This window comes from Larus michahellis, chromosome 4 (assembly GCF_964199755.1).
Source record: "Larus michahellis chromosome 4, bLarMic1.1, whole genome shotgun sequence".
NCBI classification, from domain to species: Eukaryota; Metazoa; Chordata; class Aves; order Charadriiformes; family Laridae; genus Larus; species Larus michahellis.
Window position 1 is genome coordinate 78,524,216 of NC_133899.1, and position 19,493 is coordinate 78,543,708.

Consider the following 19,493-nt stretch of genomic DNA (forward strand, 5'->3'; position numbering starts at 1 on the left):
GTAGGCAGAAACACTCTCACAGCAGTCTACGTTGTGTATTTAAGAGCTGTAACTGTCCAAGAAACATTAGAGAAATGGACATCTAGATCCCCAAGAGTCTCCACTCTTGGGGGATCCAACTCCACTTAGATGGCACTTGAAACATTAGGGGATAACATCTCAAAAGGCAAAGCCTCTGTGAGAGGGTATGTGGATAAAAGGGTGTTTTTCAGGAAAAACATGAGGTTTGAGGTGTAATCTACAGGGAATGTCCTTTGCACTGGATGACATAACCTCTGAGGAGGCCACAAAGCTTCCAATAAGAATGCATTGTACAGAAAACTCTCTCTTGGCTGCAGAGGGAAAGGAGAAGAAAGTGTCATCCACAGACCTTAGGTTTTAGAGATGCATTCAGTTCTTTTCTATTCCCTTCGTGAATACGTTATTCATCAACATGAATTTTCTACTCCTTAAGAATGTCCTTACCACCTACAAAGCAAGAATTGCCCAGAAACTATACACTAGGCTACATTCTTCCAAAATCAGTTGGCAAATATAGCAAGTTGTGTGTTAGGCTATTTAATGGCTTTTGACAAGAAAACAGAATCTCATCCTCACTACGAAGCTCAGGAAAGAAGACTTTGAGCCTGCATGTCACAGATTACCCACAGCTCCCAATGATGCAGGGAAGAAGTAAGCAACCTCAGCACCTCTGAAAACATCAATACCATTTAACTGCTGTTCATAAAATACAACTTTAATTACCTACCTACAAGTTTAAAAAGGGTCGACAGTCTGAACTCCTCTGAATGATGGTACTTCAAAAGCTCAACTGAAGAGGCTGAAATGTGGATGAAGTATCCTGGTTTTGCAAATGACTCAAAGGAACTGTATCCTGAAAGCCATGTATTCTTGTGAATGACAAATGTAGATCTGTTGTGAAACTCTTGACTTTTTTTCCATTTAGAAAGAACAAGAGTATTATTGGAGACCAACTGAAGAAAATAGTTTGGTCTCTCAGCTGTTTCAAATGATATCAAGTTGGAATCTGGAAAAAAAAAAACCCACACAGAACTCATTTACTTGATATATGCATAATAAACTAAACTCATTCTGATGTACCACTACTGATATTAGGAGCATGAGCAATGAAAGCTAACTTTGACCTTACCAGTGAAAATAGTCTGAATCTCATAAGAAAACATACTTTATATGGATTTCAGAACGCTAGATTCCGATGGACATTTTTTGTAAATACCCCACAGATTTCAACAGGAATACAAGCAGATTAAGACATTTGCCCACACCAGGATAAAGGAATATAGCCCTGCAGACAAGCAGAACTTCAGCTTACAGCCTTCACTAAGCCATTTATTTAATAAAAATTTAAACTTCATCTAACTAGCTTTACAAGTAACATTTGCCATCAGGAATTTATAGCTTAAGAGCTCAGCCTTTCATTAAAAATAAATTACCAAAATATTTTTTGCATTCAGCTTCCTAAGCAGTCAGCTCTCTAGCCCTCTCCCTAAGAATGTTAACAGCAGGGTCTGTTTTCTGGCAAATGTACCCACACGATACCTTACCCTGAAAACGGTACTGCTGATTTCAAACAACCCTCTGTACAACCAGTTGCAGAGTGGCAGATCTTGAGCCTGTCACAGGCATCTGCTGCTCACAGAGTTACTTCATCCTATTTTCCAGTAAGCTCTGCTATTTTCTTGAAAACAACCATTAAACTAGTGTAAAATCAACTAACCCTCCAGGCCTGGATAGCATTTCTTGAAAAAAAAAGAATGCACAGAAAACAAATGATCTCTATTAAAGAGATATACTATCAACATTCTGGTATAACACTTCCGGAAAACAAACTTGTTTTCTAAGCATAAAAGCTTCAATTAATCTGAAAAACACAGTGGCACTTGTGAAAATCTTTTTATTATTGTCTGTAGCAAGCAGCTATTTGGTAAGTAACAATGGACAGTCAGTGTGATTTATAATACCTGTCACATAGCAAATCAGTGCATCAATGCCCCGAACTTTCCATTGTCTATGATTTGTCTGAAAATGATAAAACACATGCATTTTTTGCCAAATGATGAAATGCCATTCACTCAAAATGGATTATAAGGCACAAATTACGTTTCCCAGGTTAAATTCTGAGTGAGAGGTTTTTATATGGGAATAGAACAGCAGGACTGACTTTCCCTTTCCAAACCTAAATTGAATGCAATGTACAACTGTCTAAAAACTATGACTAATAAAAGAAATCTGGCCCCGGATATTCTGTTACATGAGTTCTTGTGTCAGTTCTACAGACAGCAGTATTACTAATCAAATGCTTGTCATTTTTTCAACTGACCCATATCCCTTCTTTGATTACACAAAGACAGCCACCTTCAGGCTGTCCAAAGAGCTGATCAGGGGACCCTGGGCAGTAAACCCATATTGAGACCTAAGTGCTCTGTGGGCATTAAAGTTATGTATGCAGACAATTACAACATTTAATCAATGTCACAAAGTGCTGAATATATCCTCATAAACTTTCTCCACCTGTCTGAAGGTGTGCAAGACTTCTTTCATCTGCTGAATAAACACCACACTCTTTCAGTGGAAACTTAAGTTTAAGACCTGAAGGAGACAAATTAGCAATATGCGTCCTTAAGCAGCTCAGGTTAGTGCCAATGGACATCTCTGTACAAGTGGGAGAACAATGAGCGATGGTGGCAAAGTGAGTGAATTAGGGAGTACTTTTCTTGTATCACATCTCTCCCATTCTTTCCTATGTCCCAGTTCTGCCACACAAAGGTGGAGGGAGAAACATGTATCTGGAGCACTAGGCTACATCACCAGTTTGGTGCTTTTGAATTTGGGGGTGGGGGGCTGTAGTTTTTCAACTAGAAGTATCTGTTCATAAAGTTACAATCATCTAATTAAAACCAACCAAATGAAAATTTTGCCAGACAACATTAAGGTGCAAAATCAGCTGACAGAAAAAGAAAAAAAAATTTTGACCCAGGTCTATTCTTAAATGTAGGCTCATATTCAAGGGCAGAATTTGCTCTGCCTTATTTAAGCCTCTAGGCTACAATGACTTTACCATGTGCTTTGGGTTTATAAAGTCCTGAAGTCAGCATAAAGCTCACTGCATGTGTTGGAAGAGTATTTTCTTCTCTCACTGGGAAAACACCACCATCCACCAGTTTCACTGCCATTACAAATTCTCCTTCCAAATAGCTGACCAGTTTGTACGGCCCCTTTCCCAGAGCTGTTGAGAAATACAAAAAAGACCAGAATTACCTTTCATGTCAAGCATCACAAATGCTTGAGCTCTAAATATTATGATACCGCACATAAATAAAAACACATCTCTCCACTCTGAAAATAGCTCTAGGTGCTACGCGCTAAACAATAATGACAACCAAAACAAAGCCAAACTCTTTTAGAAAATACCTATTCTAAAAACTGTCCAAAATACTTAGTTTAAATTTTCAAGATTCGGGATTAGCTAGTTCTTTCCCTCCCTCTCATTCATTCAAGTTTCATAGTCACTTTAATAAAGTTAGTTGACCCCTTGGTTATTTAAGTTAGAAGTAAACAGTGTTCTACAGACCTCCCTGGGATCCCTCTAAATTGTTTATTTGTATGGTCAAACTGATTATACACTTCTGACTATTCTTTACAAACTATTTTATTAGTGTTCAAAGTATGAGGCATTTTGCGGGGAATAAAGTTTGTTGTCCTCAAGTATCAAAGAACTCCTTGAACAGCGGAGATACAAATGTAACCAAGGGAAAGTGAGACAGGAAGAAATCGGCATCCTAAACAAAGGATTAGTCATATTTTACCTGTAAGTCAAAAAAAAAAAAAGCCAAAAGCATTCAAAGTTATCATTTCACACACCTCCTCACTCAGTTCCAATTTCACCGCAGAAAAGTATTTTAAAGTTTATTTTAAAATTTTATTTGAAATTATTTTTCTAAATGTATTTGTTAAAACCAGGCATTTTAGACCACACCTGAACAATTCACCTCTCCACCATTTTACCCACAAGCCAGGATACAGAAAACATAGATTTAAGGTAGAAGTGTTCCAGAACTTCTCAGCTGATAAATGCAGCTAATACCATTGACCCTTAAAATCTGTTCCAACACATTAAAAGTTTGGACTGCAATTTCCAGCCTGCCCTCATATTCTGGTTCTCCCTTATCTCAAAATTTATTAAGAGTTTTTAAATCCTAGAGAGGCTGCACTACGATCAGAGTTTTAGATTCTAATAGCATAAATACGTGGCCAGTTAGGACACAAGCCCATGCCTAACTAACCAATGTACAGTGATGCCTGGTTACTTTCAGCGCAGGGAGTTGAAAAACATTTAAAGTGTTACATAAAACATCTAGTGTTCTGGAAGCATTTTTAAACGTTTAAATCTCATATCTCAGGCTCATCCAAAACTTGAGAAACCACAGCTACCATCTGAGAATTTCCCCTTACCAAAGACTTCTGCTCCTGCTTCTAGTAGGACTGGAACTATTTCCTTCTGGCTCTGGGTGCATGACAAAATTACATAGAAAAAACCTCTCCCTGGTCTAAGACAGTTTCTTAACCTTCCTGTCTCCAAAACTAAGTAATTCTGGGGAATGCCTCTATATGTGAGGTAGAGAAGAAAATCTTCAGCACAGAGATGACTTTTTTTTCCCCCATTGGCAGCTCTGAAACATGTTGAAGTTATGTTGAACACCGATAAGCTGGATTGGCAAAATACCATGTTTATTCCAAGCTGGCCACATGCACAACTCTGCACTGTTTCAACTAATTTCTGTCAGTGAGAATTCAGTAACAAGTAAAACTAATTACACACTTCAAAAGTATATGTTATCATCTAACTTCTTCACTACTACCACAGATGTTAGAGGCGCTGCACTTTCAATCTTTTACAATTGCAATAAGATTATCTAGTATCAGACTATATTTCATTTATAAAACAAAACAAACCAAAAAAGAAATGTAAAACTGCAATCACTTCTTAATTCAACTGGCCTTTATTTAAATTAATGTAAAGGTTTAAATAGTGAATTAGATAAAATTCCACTGCATTAGCAATTTGACCCCACTCAAAATCTTTTTAGCAGTCGGTACATCAGAAAATGTACATTTCTTGGCCATATCATTTGGGTCTGGCATGTTGCACAAGTCTCTTCTAATTTAAACTCAGTCCCTCTCCAAGACCTTTCTGAAGGTGAGCTGCTGCAATATGGAGTCTAACAGAAGACCAAAATATCACGAACTATCTAGATAGACAGGCATCTACATAAGCTTGATAAAAAGAGTTCTAGAATAAATAGCAGGAGTCCTGACCATTCCTCACATCAGGCTGGCTTGCAGTGCTTGTATGTATACCATGTCTAACAATCCAGACACTTGCAATATAACTTTAAAATAGCCTGATATGGATTCCAGTGTTAACACAGCAGTACAGCACCCAGTGCAGATTCAAGGTTTACTCTAGCACCTTGTGCAAGTTTTGCACCTCTCTAATGGTGCAAAATGCAGCAGCATTTTGGTTCTAATGGTTCTAATGCAGCAGCAATGCTTGTCACTCAGGAACTTAAAGCTAGAGCAGACATAACTAAATGCAGAGTTATTCCCCATTCGGGCACAAAAAGTTGAAATATCTTAATAGCTAGCTCCCTCTAGAGGCTGCACGGGAGGTCATGATTGGTCTCACAGACCCACTGGGTATTAGTTGTGAATTGCTGTATGCTTTAGTAGTGCCACTAGTACTATTGGGTTGAATAGTCTATTAATTATTTAATGATTTAATTGTTTAATCATGATGCATAAATGCAAAGAAATGAAGTTAAACGCATATTTTTTGGGAAAGGTCCAGGAATAAAAAAGACTATGAAATTAAAACCCTTTGAAAAAGCAAAACAGACCAGTAAAACAGAATCTTGGTTATTTAAATACTATAATCATTCACAAATGTTTACATTAACAGAATTATTTTTATACAAAGTACTAAGACTTAGATAAAGTAACCAAAGATTTTATTGACATTTTACCAGCCCCTTTAGGACTTACCTTTGTTGAAATATTCACAATCATAAGCTAAAAAATAAAAAGAAAAGAAATGCAGTTGCAGGCATTCTGCAGATAAACAATGTTTTCTATTACACTTTACAATTAAGAGGTACGCCAAATGCTTGGTCAAGTTAGATCATATACAAGCATTTATTAAAAAAATATTGCCAAATATTTATTTTACTGCTTTAATTAAAATATTAATTTAAACTACACTGATTTAAATAAAGTATTGTTTTCTAGCAGGAAATACTAAGCTTACATACCTACAGCTGTCTTTTTGTGACCTCTAGTGGTTAAGACTAAGCTGTGCTGTCTTTCCATACTCACGTTAAAACACACATACCATTTCTATCAAAAATTAAGAGTAACCCTCTTGCTCTACCGCAAATTTGCCATGCGACATTAAGCAAGCTGCATGTTCTCTCTGTGCAACTGCAAAGTTAGAAAAACACTTGTTTCCTTCCATTCTTTCTGTCTTGTCCTTTTTTAATCACATTTTTGGGGAAATGATTGTCTCCTGTTAGACATTTGCACTAGGTGTCATAGAAAAAGGCCTTGTATTTTTTTACAACTTCTAAGCGTTGTTGAATAGGGATACTAAGGTAAGGACAAAGTCCTGTTTAAAAACCTACTTGGTTTTCTTCAGAAGACCTTTATATTTTACACTTGCTCTGGGGGCAGCAGTAAGGCAGCAATGTTTCCTAGACCCTGTTAAGAAGTTAAGTCCTCCTGAGGATGGATATTACTTGAGCTGTTAACTTTCTAACTTTGCTTTGGGGGATGCAAGCCGTATCCTAATATAGACTTCCCATGACTTCTCCTTTCACATCACAGGACAAGGAATTAAAAACAGAAGAGTACCACCCACAAATATGGAAAGAAGCACATAATCCAGCTAGACCAAAATGAACAGAGCACAGTGAGAGGCACCCACTCATCTTTCTACCTGTGCGGCTTAGTGATTCAATTCATGGCCCCAGGTAACTTAATGTAATTGATTTTTCAGGTCTAAATGTGATTGATTTTTCAGGTCTAGGTCTCATGAATGCAGACACTGACAGCCACTGGCAATGCTAGTTAGATAAACTTACGACACACTCTAGGGGACCTCCAGTCTACGGCAACTCCATGCTGGCAGCACTGATGGGCATATGCTGATACACTTGTACAGAAACATTCACAGTCGCCTCCTTGGTTACAACCACATGTATCTGTCAAGCAGTTTGAGTAAAACCAGGTGACATCAATCTGTAAATATAAATATCACTTATCAAAAATATCATATAGACACTGGCAACAATCACATCAATACAAAGCTATGACTTTTTCAAAATTTAATACACAAGACTTCAAAGATTTTAATTTAAATGTTTCCTGAAACAGTACTTAGTAACACAATTAAATCTATGACCCATTAAGAACATGTACACTAAGACATAGGTGTGAGCTTGTGCTTTGTATGGTTTTGTAATAGTTAACCATAATAAACTATAAAGAAGCTTATGAAATAAGAGAAACTCTCTCTAAAGTGAACACAAATCAATAAATCTCAAACATGTTAAGAAAGTTAGATATACAGAAAGTGTACGAAAACATAAAGTGGATGAAAAACTCTCCATGTGCGAGTAGGTCATTCTCTGCATATTATTAGACAATTTCACAGGCAAATTTTTTTATTTTTCCCTTAAATTATTTTGAAGTCTTAAGTGACAGAATTTCAAAGAAAACTGTCAATGATAATTTGCTTATTGAATTGTTACACATTCTGCACGGATTTATACTTGAGTAATACTTACACACTCATGAGGAACTGAGTTGCTACCTACCTTACACAGAGGACTAAACTGACATTACGTTAATACAACTTTAACATCAGCTTCTACTTTATGCCAAAATAATATACAAAGCAACTCTGCAAAATTCCAGGTTGTCTTTCCTATGAAATCTCCATTCTCCCTAAGAACCATTCTGACACTTACACTCTTTAAGCCACGTACACACTCTCAAAACCTGAACTTGGAATATGTCATTTTCCATATAAGACCTAGCTCTGGAAATTGGTTCCCCCACCATTCTCCAACTGAACCTGAGCCTGTTGACTGTCAGAATATGTTGAATGGCTCTTTTATTTCCTTAGGTGGTTGCCTGAGTGAGGAGATATATGCGTTTCTTTTCTAGAAATGAGTTCTTCACACCTGATACTGCTTAGAAGAAACCATCAATTTATTTAAGTATGCATGAATAATGTGCATGCTATGGAATACACTTGAGCAAAATAAAGCAAGTGGTTGTCCTTATGCAAATAGTGCTTGGGATGAAAAAAAAAGATAACAAAAAACTAGGTATGATTTTATCTGCATTAATTACAAACGAAACTAATGAGACTATATTGTAGAATACGAAACTGGTGCCAAAGTGGCTTACTGTCTAGGTCAGCTAAGAGCAGTCAGTCCACTTAAACTTTCACATTTCAGAATCAGAATAGGTATTGCTTAGACTTTCTTCGTGTTCCCTTTTGCTATAGTAGTCAAAATTATTATGTTATGGAATATAAGATGAAGATTTAAAGTTATGCAAGTTGAAGAGTAGTTTCTCTCCAGTGATATATTCACTTCCACATCTTTCTATATGTGACCACAACTCACCACTGGATGGCAAGCTTCAAATGCTTCACTTAACAGTATTCCACATTCCTTCTTGGCAAATGGCTCTCTAAGGGGATTCAAACTGCATGGATTTCGAATGTCAGAGCTGTCAACACACTTAACCAGAAAGCAAAATCAAGGTGAGAAACTTGTTTCATAACCACTTAGTGTTTGAATTTGCAAAGCACAGTTTTATTTTGTTTTTTTAAAAAAAGATGTAAGACAAAACAAATGCATCATTTATGAAACTAAAGCCAGACTAAGATATGGAATTAAAAGGGGATGCTAATCTGCAGAAGAGGAAAAGTACACAATCTGAATAAATGTTTTCTTTGTCTGAGAGCTGCAGAAAAACACACTGTACATATAGGTCTAAACAGAGCTGCCATGCAGTTCCAATCTGCAGTCCTTACACTCAAATAGTCTACTTCACATAAATAACAAAGATCACTCGGACGATGCATATTAGAAGTGTCAGAAATAAGATCTTTCACTCTAACTAGTATGAAGGATCATTTCTATAAACATCACTAGACACATGACATTAAAAAAAGTTCCATTTTAAGTTTATAGCATATGGAAAGAATATTTTTTTCTTCCCATTGCTATGGTTTCACAGTTAGATACTTCCTAGCTATGAAAGATCAGCTAAACTGACAACACAGTCTAAAGTGAATGGACAATTCTTCCATTATGTAAAAAAAATGGCTACTTTACTGTTCAAATGTCTTCAAAAACACTTGTAGATTCAGAATATTGTACAGCATTTTTCTCTACGCTATAGTGCTACATAGAAAAAAAGGTGTTTATTTTCTTCTTAATGGATTGTGACATCTGTAAGAACCATTGATATTGACATTTGCATTGCTGCCTGATTAATACTTCCAGGAACAAATTTCTGACCTCGTTCTAGATAAGTTATATGATGTAACAGCAAAAAATCTACTAGTAAACACATTCTTTTTACTAGGTACCTCTACAGCTGTCCAGCTGATTCCAAACTCTTGTGAGTTTGTTAATTCAAAATCATCTGGAGTCCTCAGCTCGTTTACTGTCTTCAAATCAAAGTTTCCACATAATCCAGTCAATTCACCCTGGGGGGGGCGGGGAGGGAGACAACACCAAAACATATTTCCACATGATACAAAACACTACCAGCCACAACCGTTTCCAAAACTTGCTTTTTGAAGTTACTGTTTTCAGTTGCATAATTATAAATTTGCCGGGATTTGATCCTTTTCACAGCTAAATTTCAACCAAAATAGCTCAGCTCTTTGTGATAATACAGCTATGGAAAAGATTTTATTTTGTCAACATCAACATTATTCCCTTTCAACTAAGTATCTCTGAGCCTTTGAGAAAGGAGCTGATTTTTTGTTAAGAGAAGTGACCTATTTGCTAGCTATGTGCTTTTTTATGCTTCAGCAAAATAATACCTGCTCCAGTCATGTAAGGAACGAATAGTGAAGGAGAACGTTACCCCACTGTTGTTATAGAAGTTGGGCAGTAAATAGCGACTAAAAATTAAATAAGAACAACTATTTTAATGGACAAGGTAATTGAACGCTTCTCTCCTTGACTCTGCCACTGAGTTCCTCCATGATTTCTAACACATTGTCTATTCTCTGAATAACAATAATATGTCTTGCTTATAAGACTTACAGAAATACCTCAAAGAAATAGCAATAAGAGTGTTGACTTCCACTTACTTGCCACTGATGACCCATCTGGACATGAACTGTTGTTCTCTGATCCCAAAGAACTGTGATGTGCTCATGAGGAAAATGAACAACAGTGAAAAATCCAGCTTTCCATAACTGCACTTTTTGTGGCTCGTCTATGTAACTAGATAAGCTCTGTTCAAAATAAAACAAGGCAGCTTGTAATGGAAGCAATGTCACAAAACATTCATTTGACAGGAAATGAAACACCTAAATAAAATGAATGAGACAGTTCTCAGACAGAAGTCCAAAAACTGGCAGAAGGCCACGGAAGGATAAATACTTAAAAGTAGTCTGGATTTTGATTGTGAACTGTGTTGTATTTTTATGATTTTCGTATTTTAAAAGTTGGATTTATATCAAATATACAGGAAGTGTAACAGCAACTGGAGCGAAGATTAAAGTGTTAATGGTTCATCTGGGAGGCAAAAAATTAGTCTTAAGGTCCTGGTTGTGATTTTCAATTAGTTATACATCGTTGCATTCAGCAGGTCTTAGCCACATACTTTTTTTGCATACATATAGGTATAAAGATCCATGGAGCAACTTCTTGAAATAAGGAATCGTCTAAATATGTCCAGAGATTGCCATCTTATTTACATAAAGCATTCTTCTCTCCATCCAATAACAATCAAATTCCAAATTACTTGTAGCATGGACTAAGATGTCTGGTTTAATTACACATAAAAAGAGACACAACTTCCTTTGCATAGTCAGTCTATAAACTGTAAATAGTACTATTTATACTGAAATTACTAAAAATATGAAATATTTACAGCAATAGAGTTTGCAGTTTGGCCAAAACAAAATTAAAATTCAACTGTACTGAATATTCCTCCCTCCTATACATTGTACACCAGACTAAACTCTTAGTTCTAGTGGAATTAAAAGCAAAACTTCTACTGACTTACAAAATACCTGGGTTTTTCCTAAGACACTAAACAAGAACTAAACAAGAGAACGACAATCATCTCATCTAATATTTTTTTTAAATATAGACAAGTTGGGTTTTGTTTTGTTTTTTTTAAGGTTCCCATTGCACAATCCAGCTGTGATCAGCATTTACACTGAAGATATTTACACCTCTGCTACTTAAGTAGCACAGTAAGTTTTCTCTAACAAAAGGAAAAAACACACAGATAAGTACATATGCTACCTTTTGATCAATGTTAAAGACTGAAACTTACTGGATTTCCAGTTTCATCATCAAATATTAAAAAAGATTTTCCAACATTAATGAAAATGTTTTTTCTGCAAATGATTCCAGTATTAAAGCAGTTAATATTCTCTATAATAACAGAAAGACTGGTTGAAGAAGTACCCTGAAGAAAAAAAAAAGAAATGGCCACTTTTAAATATAGTAATATAAATATGTATATTGTTACATAGTTCAATTAGCAGAAACCTCAGTGTATAATTATTAGATTATGTGCGATTCAGAATGTATGCAACATCAAAGCTTAAAAAACATTATGTAGGACTCGATAAAACGTACAGATAGGAAATAAATAGAAGGGTAGTATTTAACAGGTAGTTTTTAAATACAGTTTGAGAGAGGCTTTACAAAAATTTCTCACCTTAACTAGGTAAACCTTACAAGTTCCAACAAAGTCAAAAGTTAGTCCATCAAAAGTTCTGTAATGCCGATCCCCATATGCAGTACACATTGATGGGCAAGGGTGGAAGGTGCATTGAAACGATCCATGCTGGCAAATGCTGAAAAATGTATGACCAATAATGGTAATATCAACTGTAACCACAGACAAATGACTACAGCTATTGCACTGAGAAGCAAAAAACCGAAAGCCATGCAGGTATGACGACTGTGGACAGAAGCATTTTGAAATGTTAACTAGAAGCAGCACATATAAATTAATGTTGAAACATGAAAACAAAAAAATGCCACCTGAAGTAATATGATTTATTCTCTAGTAACTCACATCAATAATATGCCACAAGGATAAAGCTTTCTTTTTCAGCTTCTCACAGAACATTTGTTTCTATACAAGCTGAATCTTAGAATCAACAAGCAATATGTCCTATTACTACAGTCTTTATTCGCTCTCTACTAGAATGAGAATTCCACAGAAGTACAAAGGAAAAAAAAAAAAATCAGTAGCACTATTTTGGTACGTAGGTTCCTTAAAAGAACCATGTTTTGGGTTCTTAAGCTTCCCTCCCTGCCCCGCCCCCAGATGTCTACTTATTATCATCCCCAAACCCTGGCCTAACAGTCTAGGGGCTTCCAGAAAAGTTCAAGTTCTGTCTATGGCCACCTTAAGCATCAAAATGCTTTCATCACGCATCCACTAAGTGACTGCTGAGACCTTTCTGAATTACCTTTGTTTTATAACTGCCTAACAGCAAGGCTTTGAAGCACTAGATACTATGTCTCTTTCCACGTTACGCTCTTGCTATCTAAATAACATTTTCAGAAATTACATAAGATTTATAAATAATGGACAGAATTTCGTTTTCTGTATCTACAAGTCATTTTTAAAATGTTATTTTTTTATGTTTTTAAATCACCTAGACACTGCCGTTGATAAAGACAGCAGAGCTGGTGCCCTGGTATAGCTTTACTACAGGTAATTTATAAATATAGGTTGTAAAACTAAATACAGGAAGGGCTTAAGAGGTACACAGTGCCTTCAAAGTCCTCAGTACCAGTCCTGTTTCATACTAAGTAAACTAACATTTAGTTATCAGAATCTAGAGAGTCCTAGTTGGAAAAGCAGAGCTACTAGCATCTTCCAAACTTCAACTAGCTTTTTAAGAAAAGTATTTCCGATAAGCATTTGTTCAAGAACACAGAAGGCCCAATTCAGCAGCCCACAGGGACTAACCAGCGTTTGCTCAACGGTCTCAACATATGGCAACAAACCAGCATAACTAACTGCACCACCCATCTTACCTTGCCCAACATAGCACCAAAATGCTGCTCTGATACCTTCACAGTTAGTGTAATAACCTTTTGTGTTTAATCTTGCCAGCACACGCTAACCATTTCAGGCAATTGCACTGAACACCAAACTTGGAAAACCTAGAACCGCAGTACAGCCAGACACCAGAGCTTGGATTGAAAGTTCCTGGCACTCCACTAGTAGTTTTACCACTTTAAGAAATAATTTTTATTTGACATTTTACTGTTCAATAGACAAATCAGATTAATAGTTATATTGCTAATACTACATTGGATATGAATAAGACGATATTTGGTATCAATGCACGCTATTTCTGTGCACTAAATAACACTAAAGCCATTATAACTGCTATGAGTGCCTAAGTGCCTTTGTTTGCACAAGAGTATTCTCATGCTTTGCATGAGCAAAAACGCACATTACTCAAATACACCCCTGCATACATACACAGCAGTCTCAAAAACTTTATACGCTTTGTATCAAGCAGAGCTTGTTGCAAACTTCCCATCTGTCCGTGGACAACTGATTGCCAAAAAGCCATTACCACTTAATCTGTCTTTGCTTCTGGATGTAGAAGACTAGAAAAGCCATGACAACCTTAAGGATTTGTACATGAATTAAAGGGCCTGGCCTCAGGGCGAGGGCGGGGGGAGGGGGGGGAAAGAGAGAGAGAGAAGGCTAAATATCCAGTGTCTTTCTGCCTGCACTGCTACTGCCTTTGGTGAAGTCTCATACAGATTTCTCATGCAAGCAATCCCACACCAGGTCCAATTGGAGAGGCCTTTGAAAACAAGGGGGTGAATAACCCGGGTCGCTTTACCTGCCTGCCCAGTGGAGATGGCTTGTAAGTCGCTTCACCAGTCGACCAAAGGGCTACAAATATCTTCTAGAGCAGATACTGAGGACCTGACGAGAGGCAGAGGTAAGCAGTCAGCACAAGGCTGGAGGGGGCAATGACATCCAGACAAGGCAGTGATTAGTGCTGACTGGACAAGACTCCACCACACTAGGCTATACTGAGCTGTGCAGGCCAGGAGCAGTAGTTTACCAGGTGACACCAGTTAGAAGTTCCTGGTAAGCTAAAAGAAGGGGACAAAAGGAAGGAACTGCTCTGCAGAGAAGCTGGAGGCTACACCACTACCATAGTATCTCAATGCTTGGCAGTACAGCTGATTTTTCTGAGGCTCTGGTTAAGACAAATAGTGCTACTTAGCGCCAGCTTGCACCATTCAACAGTGGTCAGAGAAGAAAATAGGCAGGGACCACCAAGAAAGAAGTTTCAGGATCATGAAGATGTGGTATATCTTCACATCTTAGCTCTTGTGAAACTTATTAAAATGGTAGCGTACCATGTTCTACTGAGAGTGCTCAAGAAAACTTCACAGACTAACGTAGCTACAGGTTATGTGCTGCATTTACAACACTGGATAGCAAAAGGAATAGGTTTCTGCATGTATTTGAGTGATCCTATCAACCCTTGTCTATTAGAACACTTCCTTTTAAAGCTGACTGATTCATCAGTTATCTTATCCACGTGTAAAATTAGCAACCAATTTATCTGTTACTATGCTCGGTACACGATGTTGCTCAGTACTCTCCTTAATTTATCATTGTAGTGGGTGTATGCTTACGGCCACAGGGTTATGTTTGGGCTTCTTAGACTGCTCAGATTCAATGCTAATTGTGAAAATAAATATGTAAAAAGCTTTAACAAATATCAGTCACGTTGTAATATTTGAAGGATTTTACTTGTACTTTAGGAACAGTGACCAAGGAATATTAATTTAGATTACCTTGATAATTAAAAATTATTTTCCTAAACCAAGCTTGTTTGTTGTTTTTGTTTTGTTTTTTAAGAAAATCCCAAACGGCTGTTATTTTGTTACGTAAAAGCTCATTGAAACAACAAACACTAAAAAAAAAAAAATGTTATTTTAATAGCTCTTTGAACAAAAATAAATACAAAATTAGTGTAGATGATTCACCAGATTCTGGTGTGAAATTTATGATTAATCAATCCATAAACAACTAAAATGAAATAATCACCTAAATAGATCTCTGCTTACCATGTATGACAGGAAGTAATGACTTTGTCACCTGGAAAGTATTCCTTTCCTTTCCATGAACACGGACATTCATCTGCATCCAAGCATACATCCCCGTGTTTAACGAGACTATCAAAAAAAGAACAAAAAGTACACATTCAGAAGAAGTACGCCTGGTATCTAGATATAAAAATATTTTCCTAAACTTTTACATTACTAGCATTAGTATTATTGAAAAACAAGTAATATTCAAAATCTTCTGAAATTGAAAATACGATTTTTATTCATAATCATATATAAGTCATTCAGTAATTTCCTTTCAAAGGTACCTGAATATTTTATCTTTAGTAAGTGCTAGCACTTTGGGCACTAGCCCTTTAACCACTAACTCTGTGAAGACTTATTCATTAACATACAAACTTCAAGATCAGGGAAACTAAGATTTTCCAGACCTCCTCTAAATTTCACCAAATTTCTTGTAACTCAGCGAATTAACTTATATTTAACTAAAGCCAAGAGATCTTCCAAGAGATGCCATCGTGGCCCTTTGCTTTAGTGGTATGTATTCTTACTATCAAAAATCAGTAGCTTATTTATTGTAAGAATTTTTAAATGATGATTTCTTCTTGTTGTCGTCTTCACCTGATTTAAAGAGCGACATAGTTTTCATATAGCTGTAGTTACACTTCTTGCTCTGTGAATAATTTAGTCACTATCAAAGAGCTATTCTGGTTGCACAAAATTAACAGAGCACATATTTCTGTACAACTGGCACCTTCATGTAAGCAATCACAAATACACTTAACTTTATTGGCAGAAATATCCTCACAGCCTTCAAAAGAGATTTCCATGATAACACAGACAACCACATGCATAGCTATTTACAGTTCAAGACTAATGCTATAAATTTGTGCTTATAATCAAAGCTCCTAGAGTAATGGATAAGAAGTGAAAATTCAAAAAAATTGTGAAAAAGATTCCGTTAACAGAGAAAGAATACAGGAATTCTTGCCCAGCAAGACTAAACAAAGCAACTAGACTAAATTTTGAAGTAAAATATTTGTGGCTTTTAATATTATCCAGAAAAACTGAAATATGAGAGTAAGATAAAGAGAGAACTCAAGCAGGGTCTACAAATAAATCTCAGGAAATATACCAGAAATATTGAATGATTTTATTTAAAAAGCTAAATTTACACCGAGCCTAAGAAAGTTGTATTTCTTCCAAAGACCAATTAATTAAAAAAAAAAAAAAAAACATACTTCAATGCTATTGGATAGCCAAACAGTTATCAACATAAGACCTAAAGGTCCAGCAACAGATAGAACAACACCTTTGGTGACAAGTCTATCTGCCAAATGAAAATAGTGAAACGTAAATTCTTGATAAGCTACAGCCTTGTCTTTCACTCAACTGCTGTAGCTCCAACTTGTTTTGTGTTCTGTATCTGTTCCTATACAGGATTTTGTTTGATACAACATAAGAAGCTGGAGCAACTAACATGCTAGTTACATAGCAAAAGGATTTCTTACAGGCACCGTGCAGTCTACGACTATCCTTGTTTCTACATGCTAAGATTTGAAATGTATTTCTATTGGGAAATAAAGTCTCTCAAAACGGCACCATTGGGCTGATAATCTTTTTTAGTTTTCAAGGTAAGTTCATTTAGAATTCCAGTACCTCCCTGTAGTAATACATATTTTATTCAGGTTTTCCTGTGTTCCTAAGTTTCCTGAGGAAAAGAGATTTAGCATTTCTGATGTTTATCACTGTGATTTGGGTGAGACACTGCACCTTGGACAAGAGACCATAGGTGTGAAGCACATTCATAATAAACAAGGTGATGACACTTTTTTGTTTCCCTGGTATCCAAAAGGAAAGATTTCATCATTGCATTTATCATAGAACATTTTATTTACTCATATTAATGAACTGGCAATTTGTGTACTCTGACTTAAACTTTTCTTCAGTGCATTACTTATCAGACAGAAATTTACAACTCTGTAGCTTCTTAACAGGAATGTGCTGACATCATAAAACCCCCTCCCTCATTAAAGTGCAAAACTGGTATTTTACACCAGAGGATGTCAAGTGTTCTTTGTAATACATACTTATTTCAAGTATTGGGTCACTTGAAAACAATCAACTATGAGACAAATTCCTACTGGTTTAAAGCTGCTCAGAACTGAACAGGGCACATTCAGACACAAAGAGCATCACACTGACAAGGTAACACTAAAGGCAGGTTTTTCCTCACGTTACTACCCTACCAAAAACAAGCGGTAACAGCTTTCTCTCTTGTAAAGCCAAGCACTGGCTAGATTCCAATGATCTACAAATTCACCACAGATACCCTACACAGAGGCCTTGCCCAGCTCCTCTTTGAAGTATCAGACATTTTTCTTGACACACTTACAGTCCAACCTACAATGAACTGCAAAGATACATGGACAGCTACGACACTTCACCAAACTGAACATTCAGTTTCATTACTAGCTCGTTATTTTTATAGAAAAAACAAAACTATAGGTTTTGTTTCTTCACTACACACAAGTATGTAAGCAGTCTTGGTAAATGCATTGTTAGAAGCAATATGTCGCCTGTGAGTCAACACACACTTCTTTGCTTCTGCAAAGCCCACAAATCTGGACCAGAACACTAAAAAATAATTCTCTCACAGCTTCCACCGGAGCAGTCTTCAACAAGTTCTCTATTGCACAGCTCTTTCCGCTCTTTCCGCTCCCTTGGGCCACAGCCTACCACCAACTGACTTAGGTAGCCACCAATACTTTTGCCCCAACAACAAATCTATTCTGAGGGTTTCACAAATCTTCCTACAAAGGTCTGTAATAGGGTTTACAGAAGGTAAAACGAATGAAATAAGCAGAAGGTAACATTTCTAACACCAGAATTCCACCACCACCCATGACTTCCCTAACCAGAAAACACGACAAACAAATTTTTAAAAAACAGCAGATTTTGATAACATTAGTGTAGCACCTAATGGCTTCATTGTACTTTCTCACTGCTTAGACAGGGAGAATTACAATATTCCTGCTGAGTGTTTTCTTACTTGTTTGTGGATCTTTTTATAGTCCACCTCTTCTTCCCCCTCCCAGTTTATTATAAAGAAATATCAAGAAATTTTGCAGAATGCTTGAAGGAGTTTTAGTATCCTTCTGTGTAACAATTGATTTTGATGCTTCAACTGAGATACAGTCAGACCCCTGCACTTCTGCAGTTTTACCCTGTATTAGGAAGCCCCCCTGCAGTCAGGTCTACCATCAGCATCCTACTGGTACTAAGCAGAATGGGCCCTAAAAAAGAAAATTCACAGAAAGAGTAGTAGCAGCTTAAAGACCAGAGATACGTGAGAGTATGAAAAACAAGAGCAAGAAGTAGAATGACAGGGATTCATCTATATTCACATATTCTGCAACCTTTTCCACAGAGACCTCTGAAAATTTGGCTCATCCATTGCCTGTGTCTCCTCTGAAGTCTCTTTGAGCAAAAAGCAGCTCCTGCCTCTACACACTTTCTACTGATTGCTGCGGACAGAAGAGGGCAAAATTATCTCTCAAGTCACAAGTGTAATAAGAGCCATGTAAAATCTGGATATGGATTTTGCTGCAACATCAGAGCAAAGCAAGAGAGGGGCTCTGTCTTGATGTCTCTCATTCTAAGTAGAAAAATATATCGGAATTAAGCAAAGTGGCTGAAAGAATGAGGGAAAGAATACTTTTATTAGCAACTTCTTTTTTTTTTTTTGTCCATAGATGTGTGGGGGTTTTTTAGTTTGTGTTGTAGGGAAGGAACACAAGAAGAGGGCAGAGGTTGAAGACTGCCAGAGAAGAGGGTTTAAAGCAGGGGCCTCTCCCACCCTGCTCACAGTCCCTGCAGGGCTATAAGGCGGGGGCCATCTAGGAGAGCACCTGCAGCTCTCACAGCTGCATAAGGAAGTGGTACACACTGTGTCATCATCAAGTAGAACATACCCCAAGGCAAGACTGAGGGAAAGGAAGGCTGAGGTTTGTACTTTCTCCCAGCCTATTTCACAAATAAGTACCACCTGGACTATCACTGTATTGGTGTGAT

General features: G+C 36.8%; 1 protein-coding gene across 1 annotated transcript in view; it reads right to left on the reverse strand.

Annotated features, from left to right (window-relative positions):
• Nucleotides 1-19,493, reverse strand: part of OTOG (otogelin) — a 106,145-nt gene that overhangs the window by 40,146 nt on the left and 46,506 nt on the right. The window contains exons 24-33 of the mRNA XM_074585809.1: nucleotides 15,420-15,527; nucleotides 12,010-12,148; nucleotides 11,620-11,754; nucleotides 10,421-10,567; nucleotides 9,686-9,805; nucleotides 8,712-8,828; nucleotides 7,158-7,314; nucleotides 6,064-6,090; nucleotides 3,080-3,247; nucleotides 749-1,027 (exon numbers count right to left, since the gene is read on the reverse strand). Of these exons, the coding sequence (XP_074441910.1) occupies nucleotides 749-1,027; nucleotides 3,080-3,247; nucleotides 6,064-6,090; nucleotides 7,158-7,314; nucleotides 8,712-8,828; nucleotides 9,686-9,805; nucleotides 10,421-10,567; nucleotides 11,620-11,754; nucleotides 12,010-12,148; nucleotides 15,420-15,527 (1,397 nt within the window). The remainder of the gene's footprint in view (nucleotides 1-748; nucleotides 1,028-3,079; nucleotides 3,248-6,063; nucleotides 6,091-7,157; nucleotides 7,315-8,711; nucleotides 8,829-9,685; nucleotides 9,806-10,420; nucleotides 10,568-11,619; nucleotides 11,755-12,009; nucleotides 12,149-15,419; nucleotides 15,528-19,493) is intronic.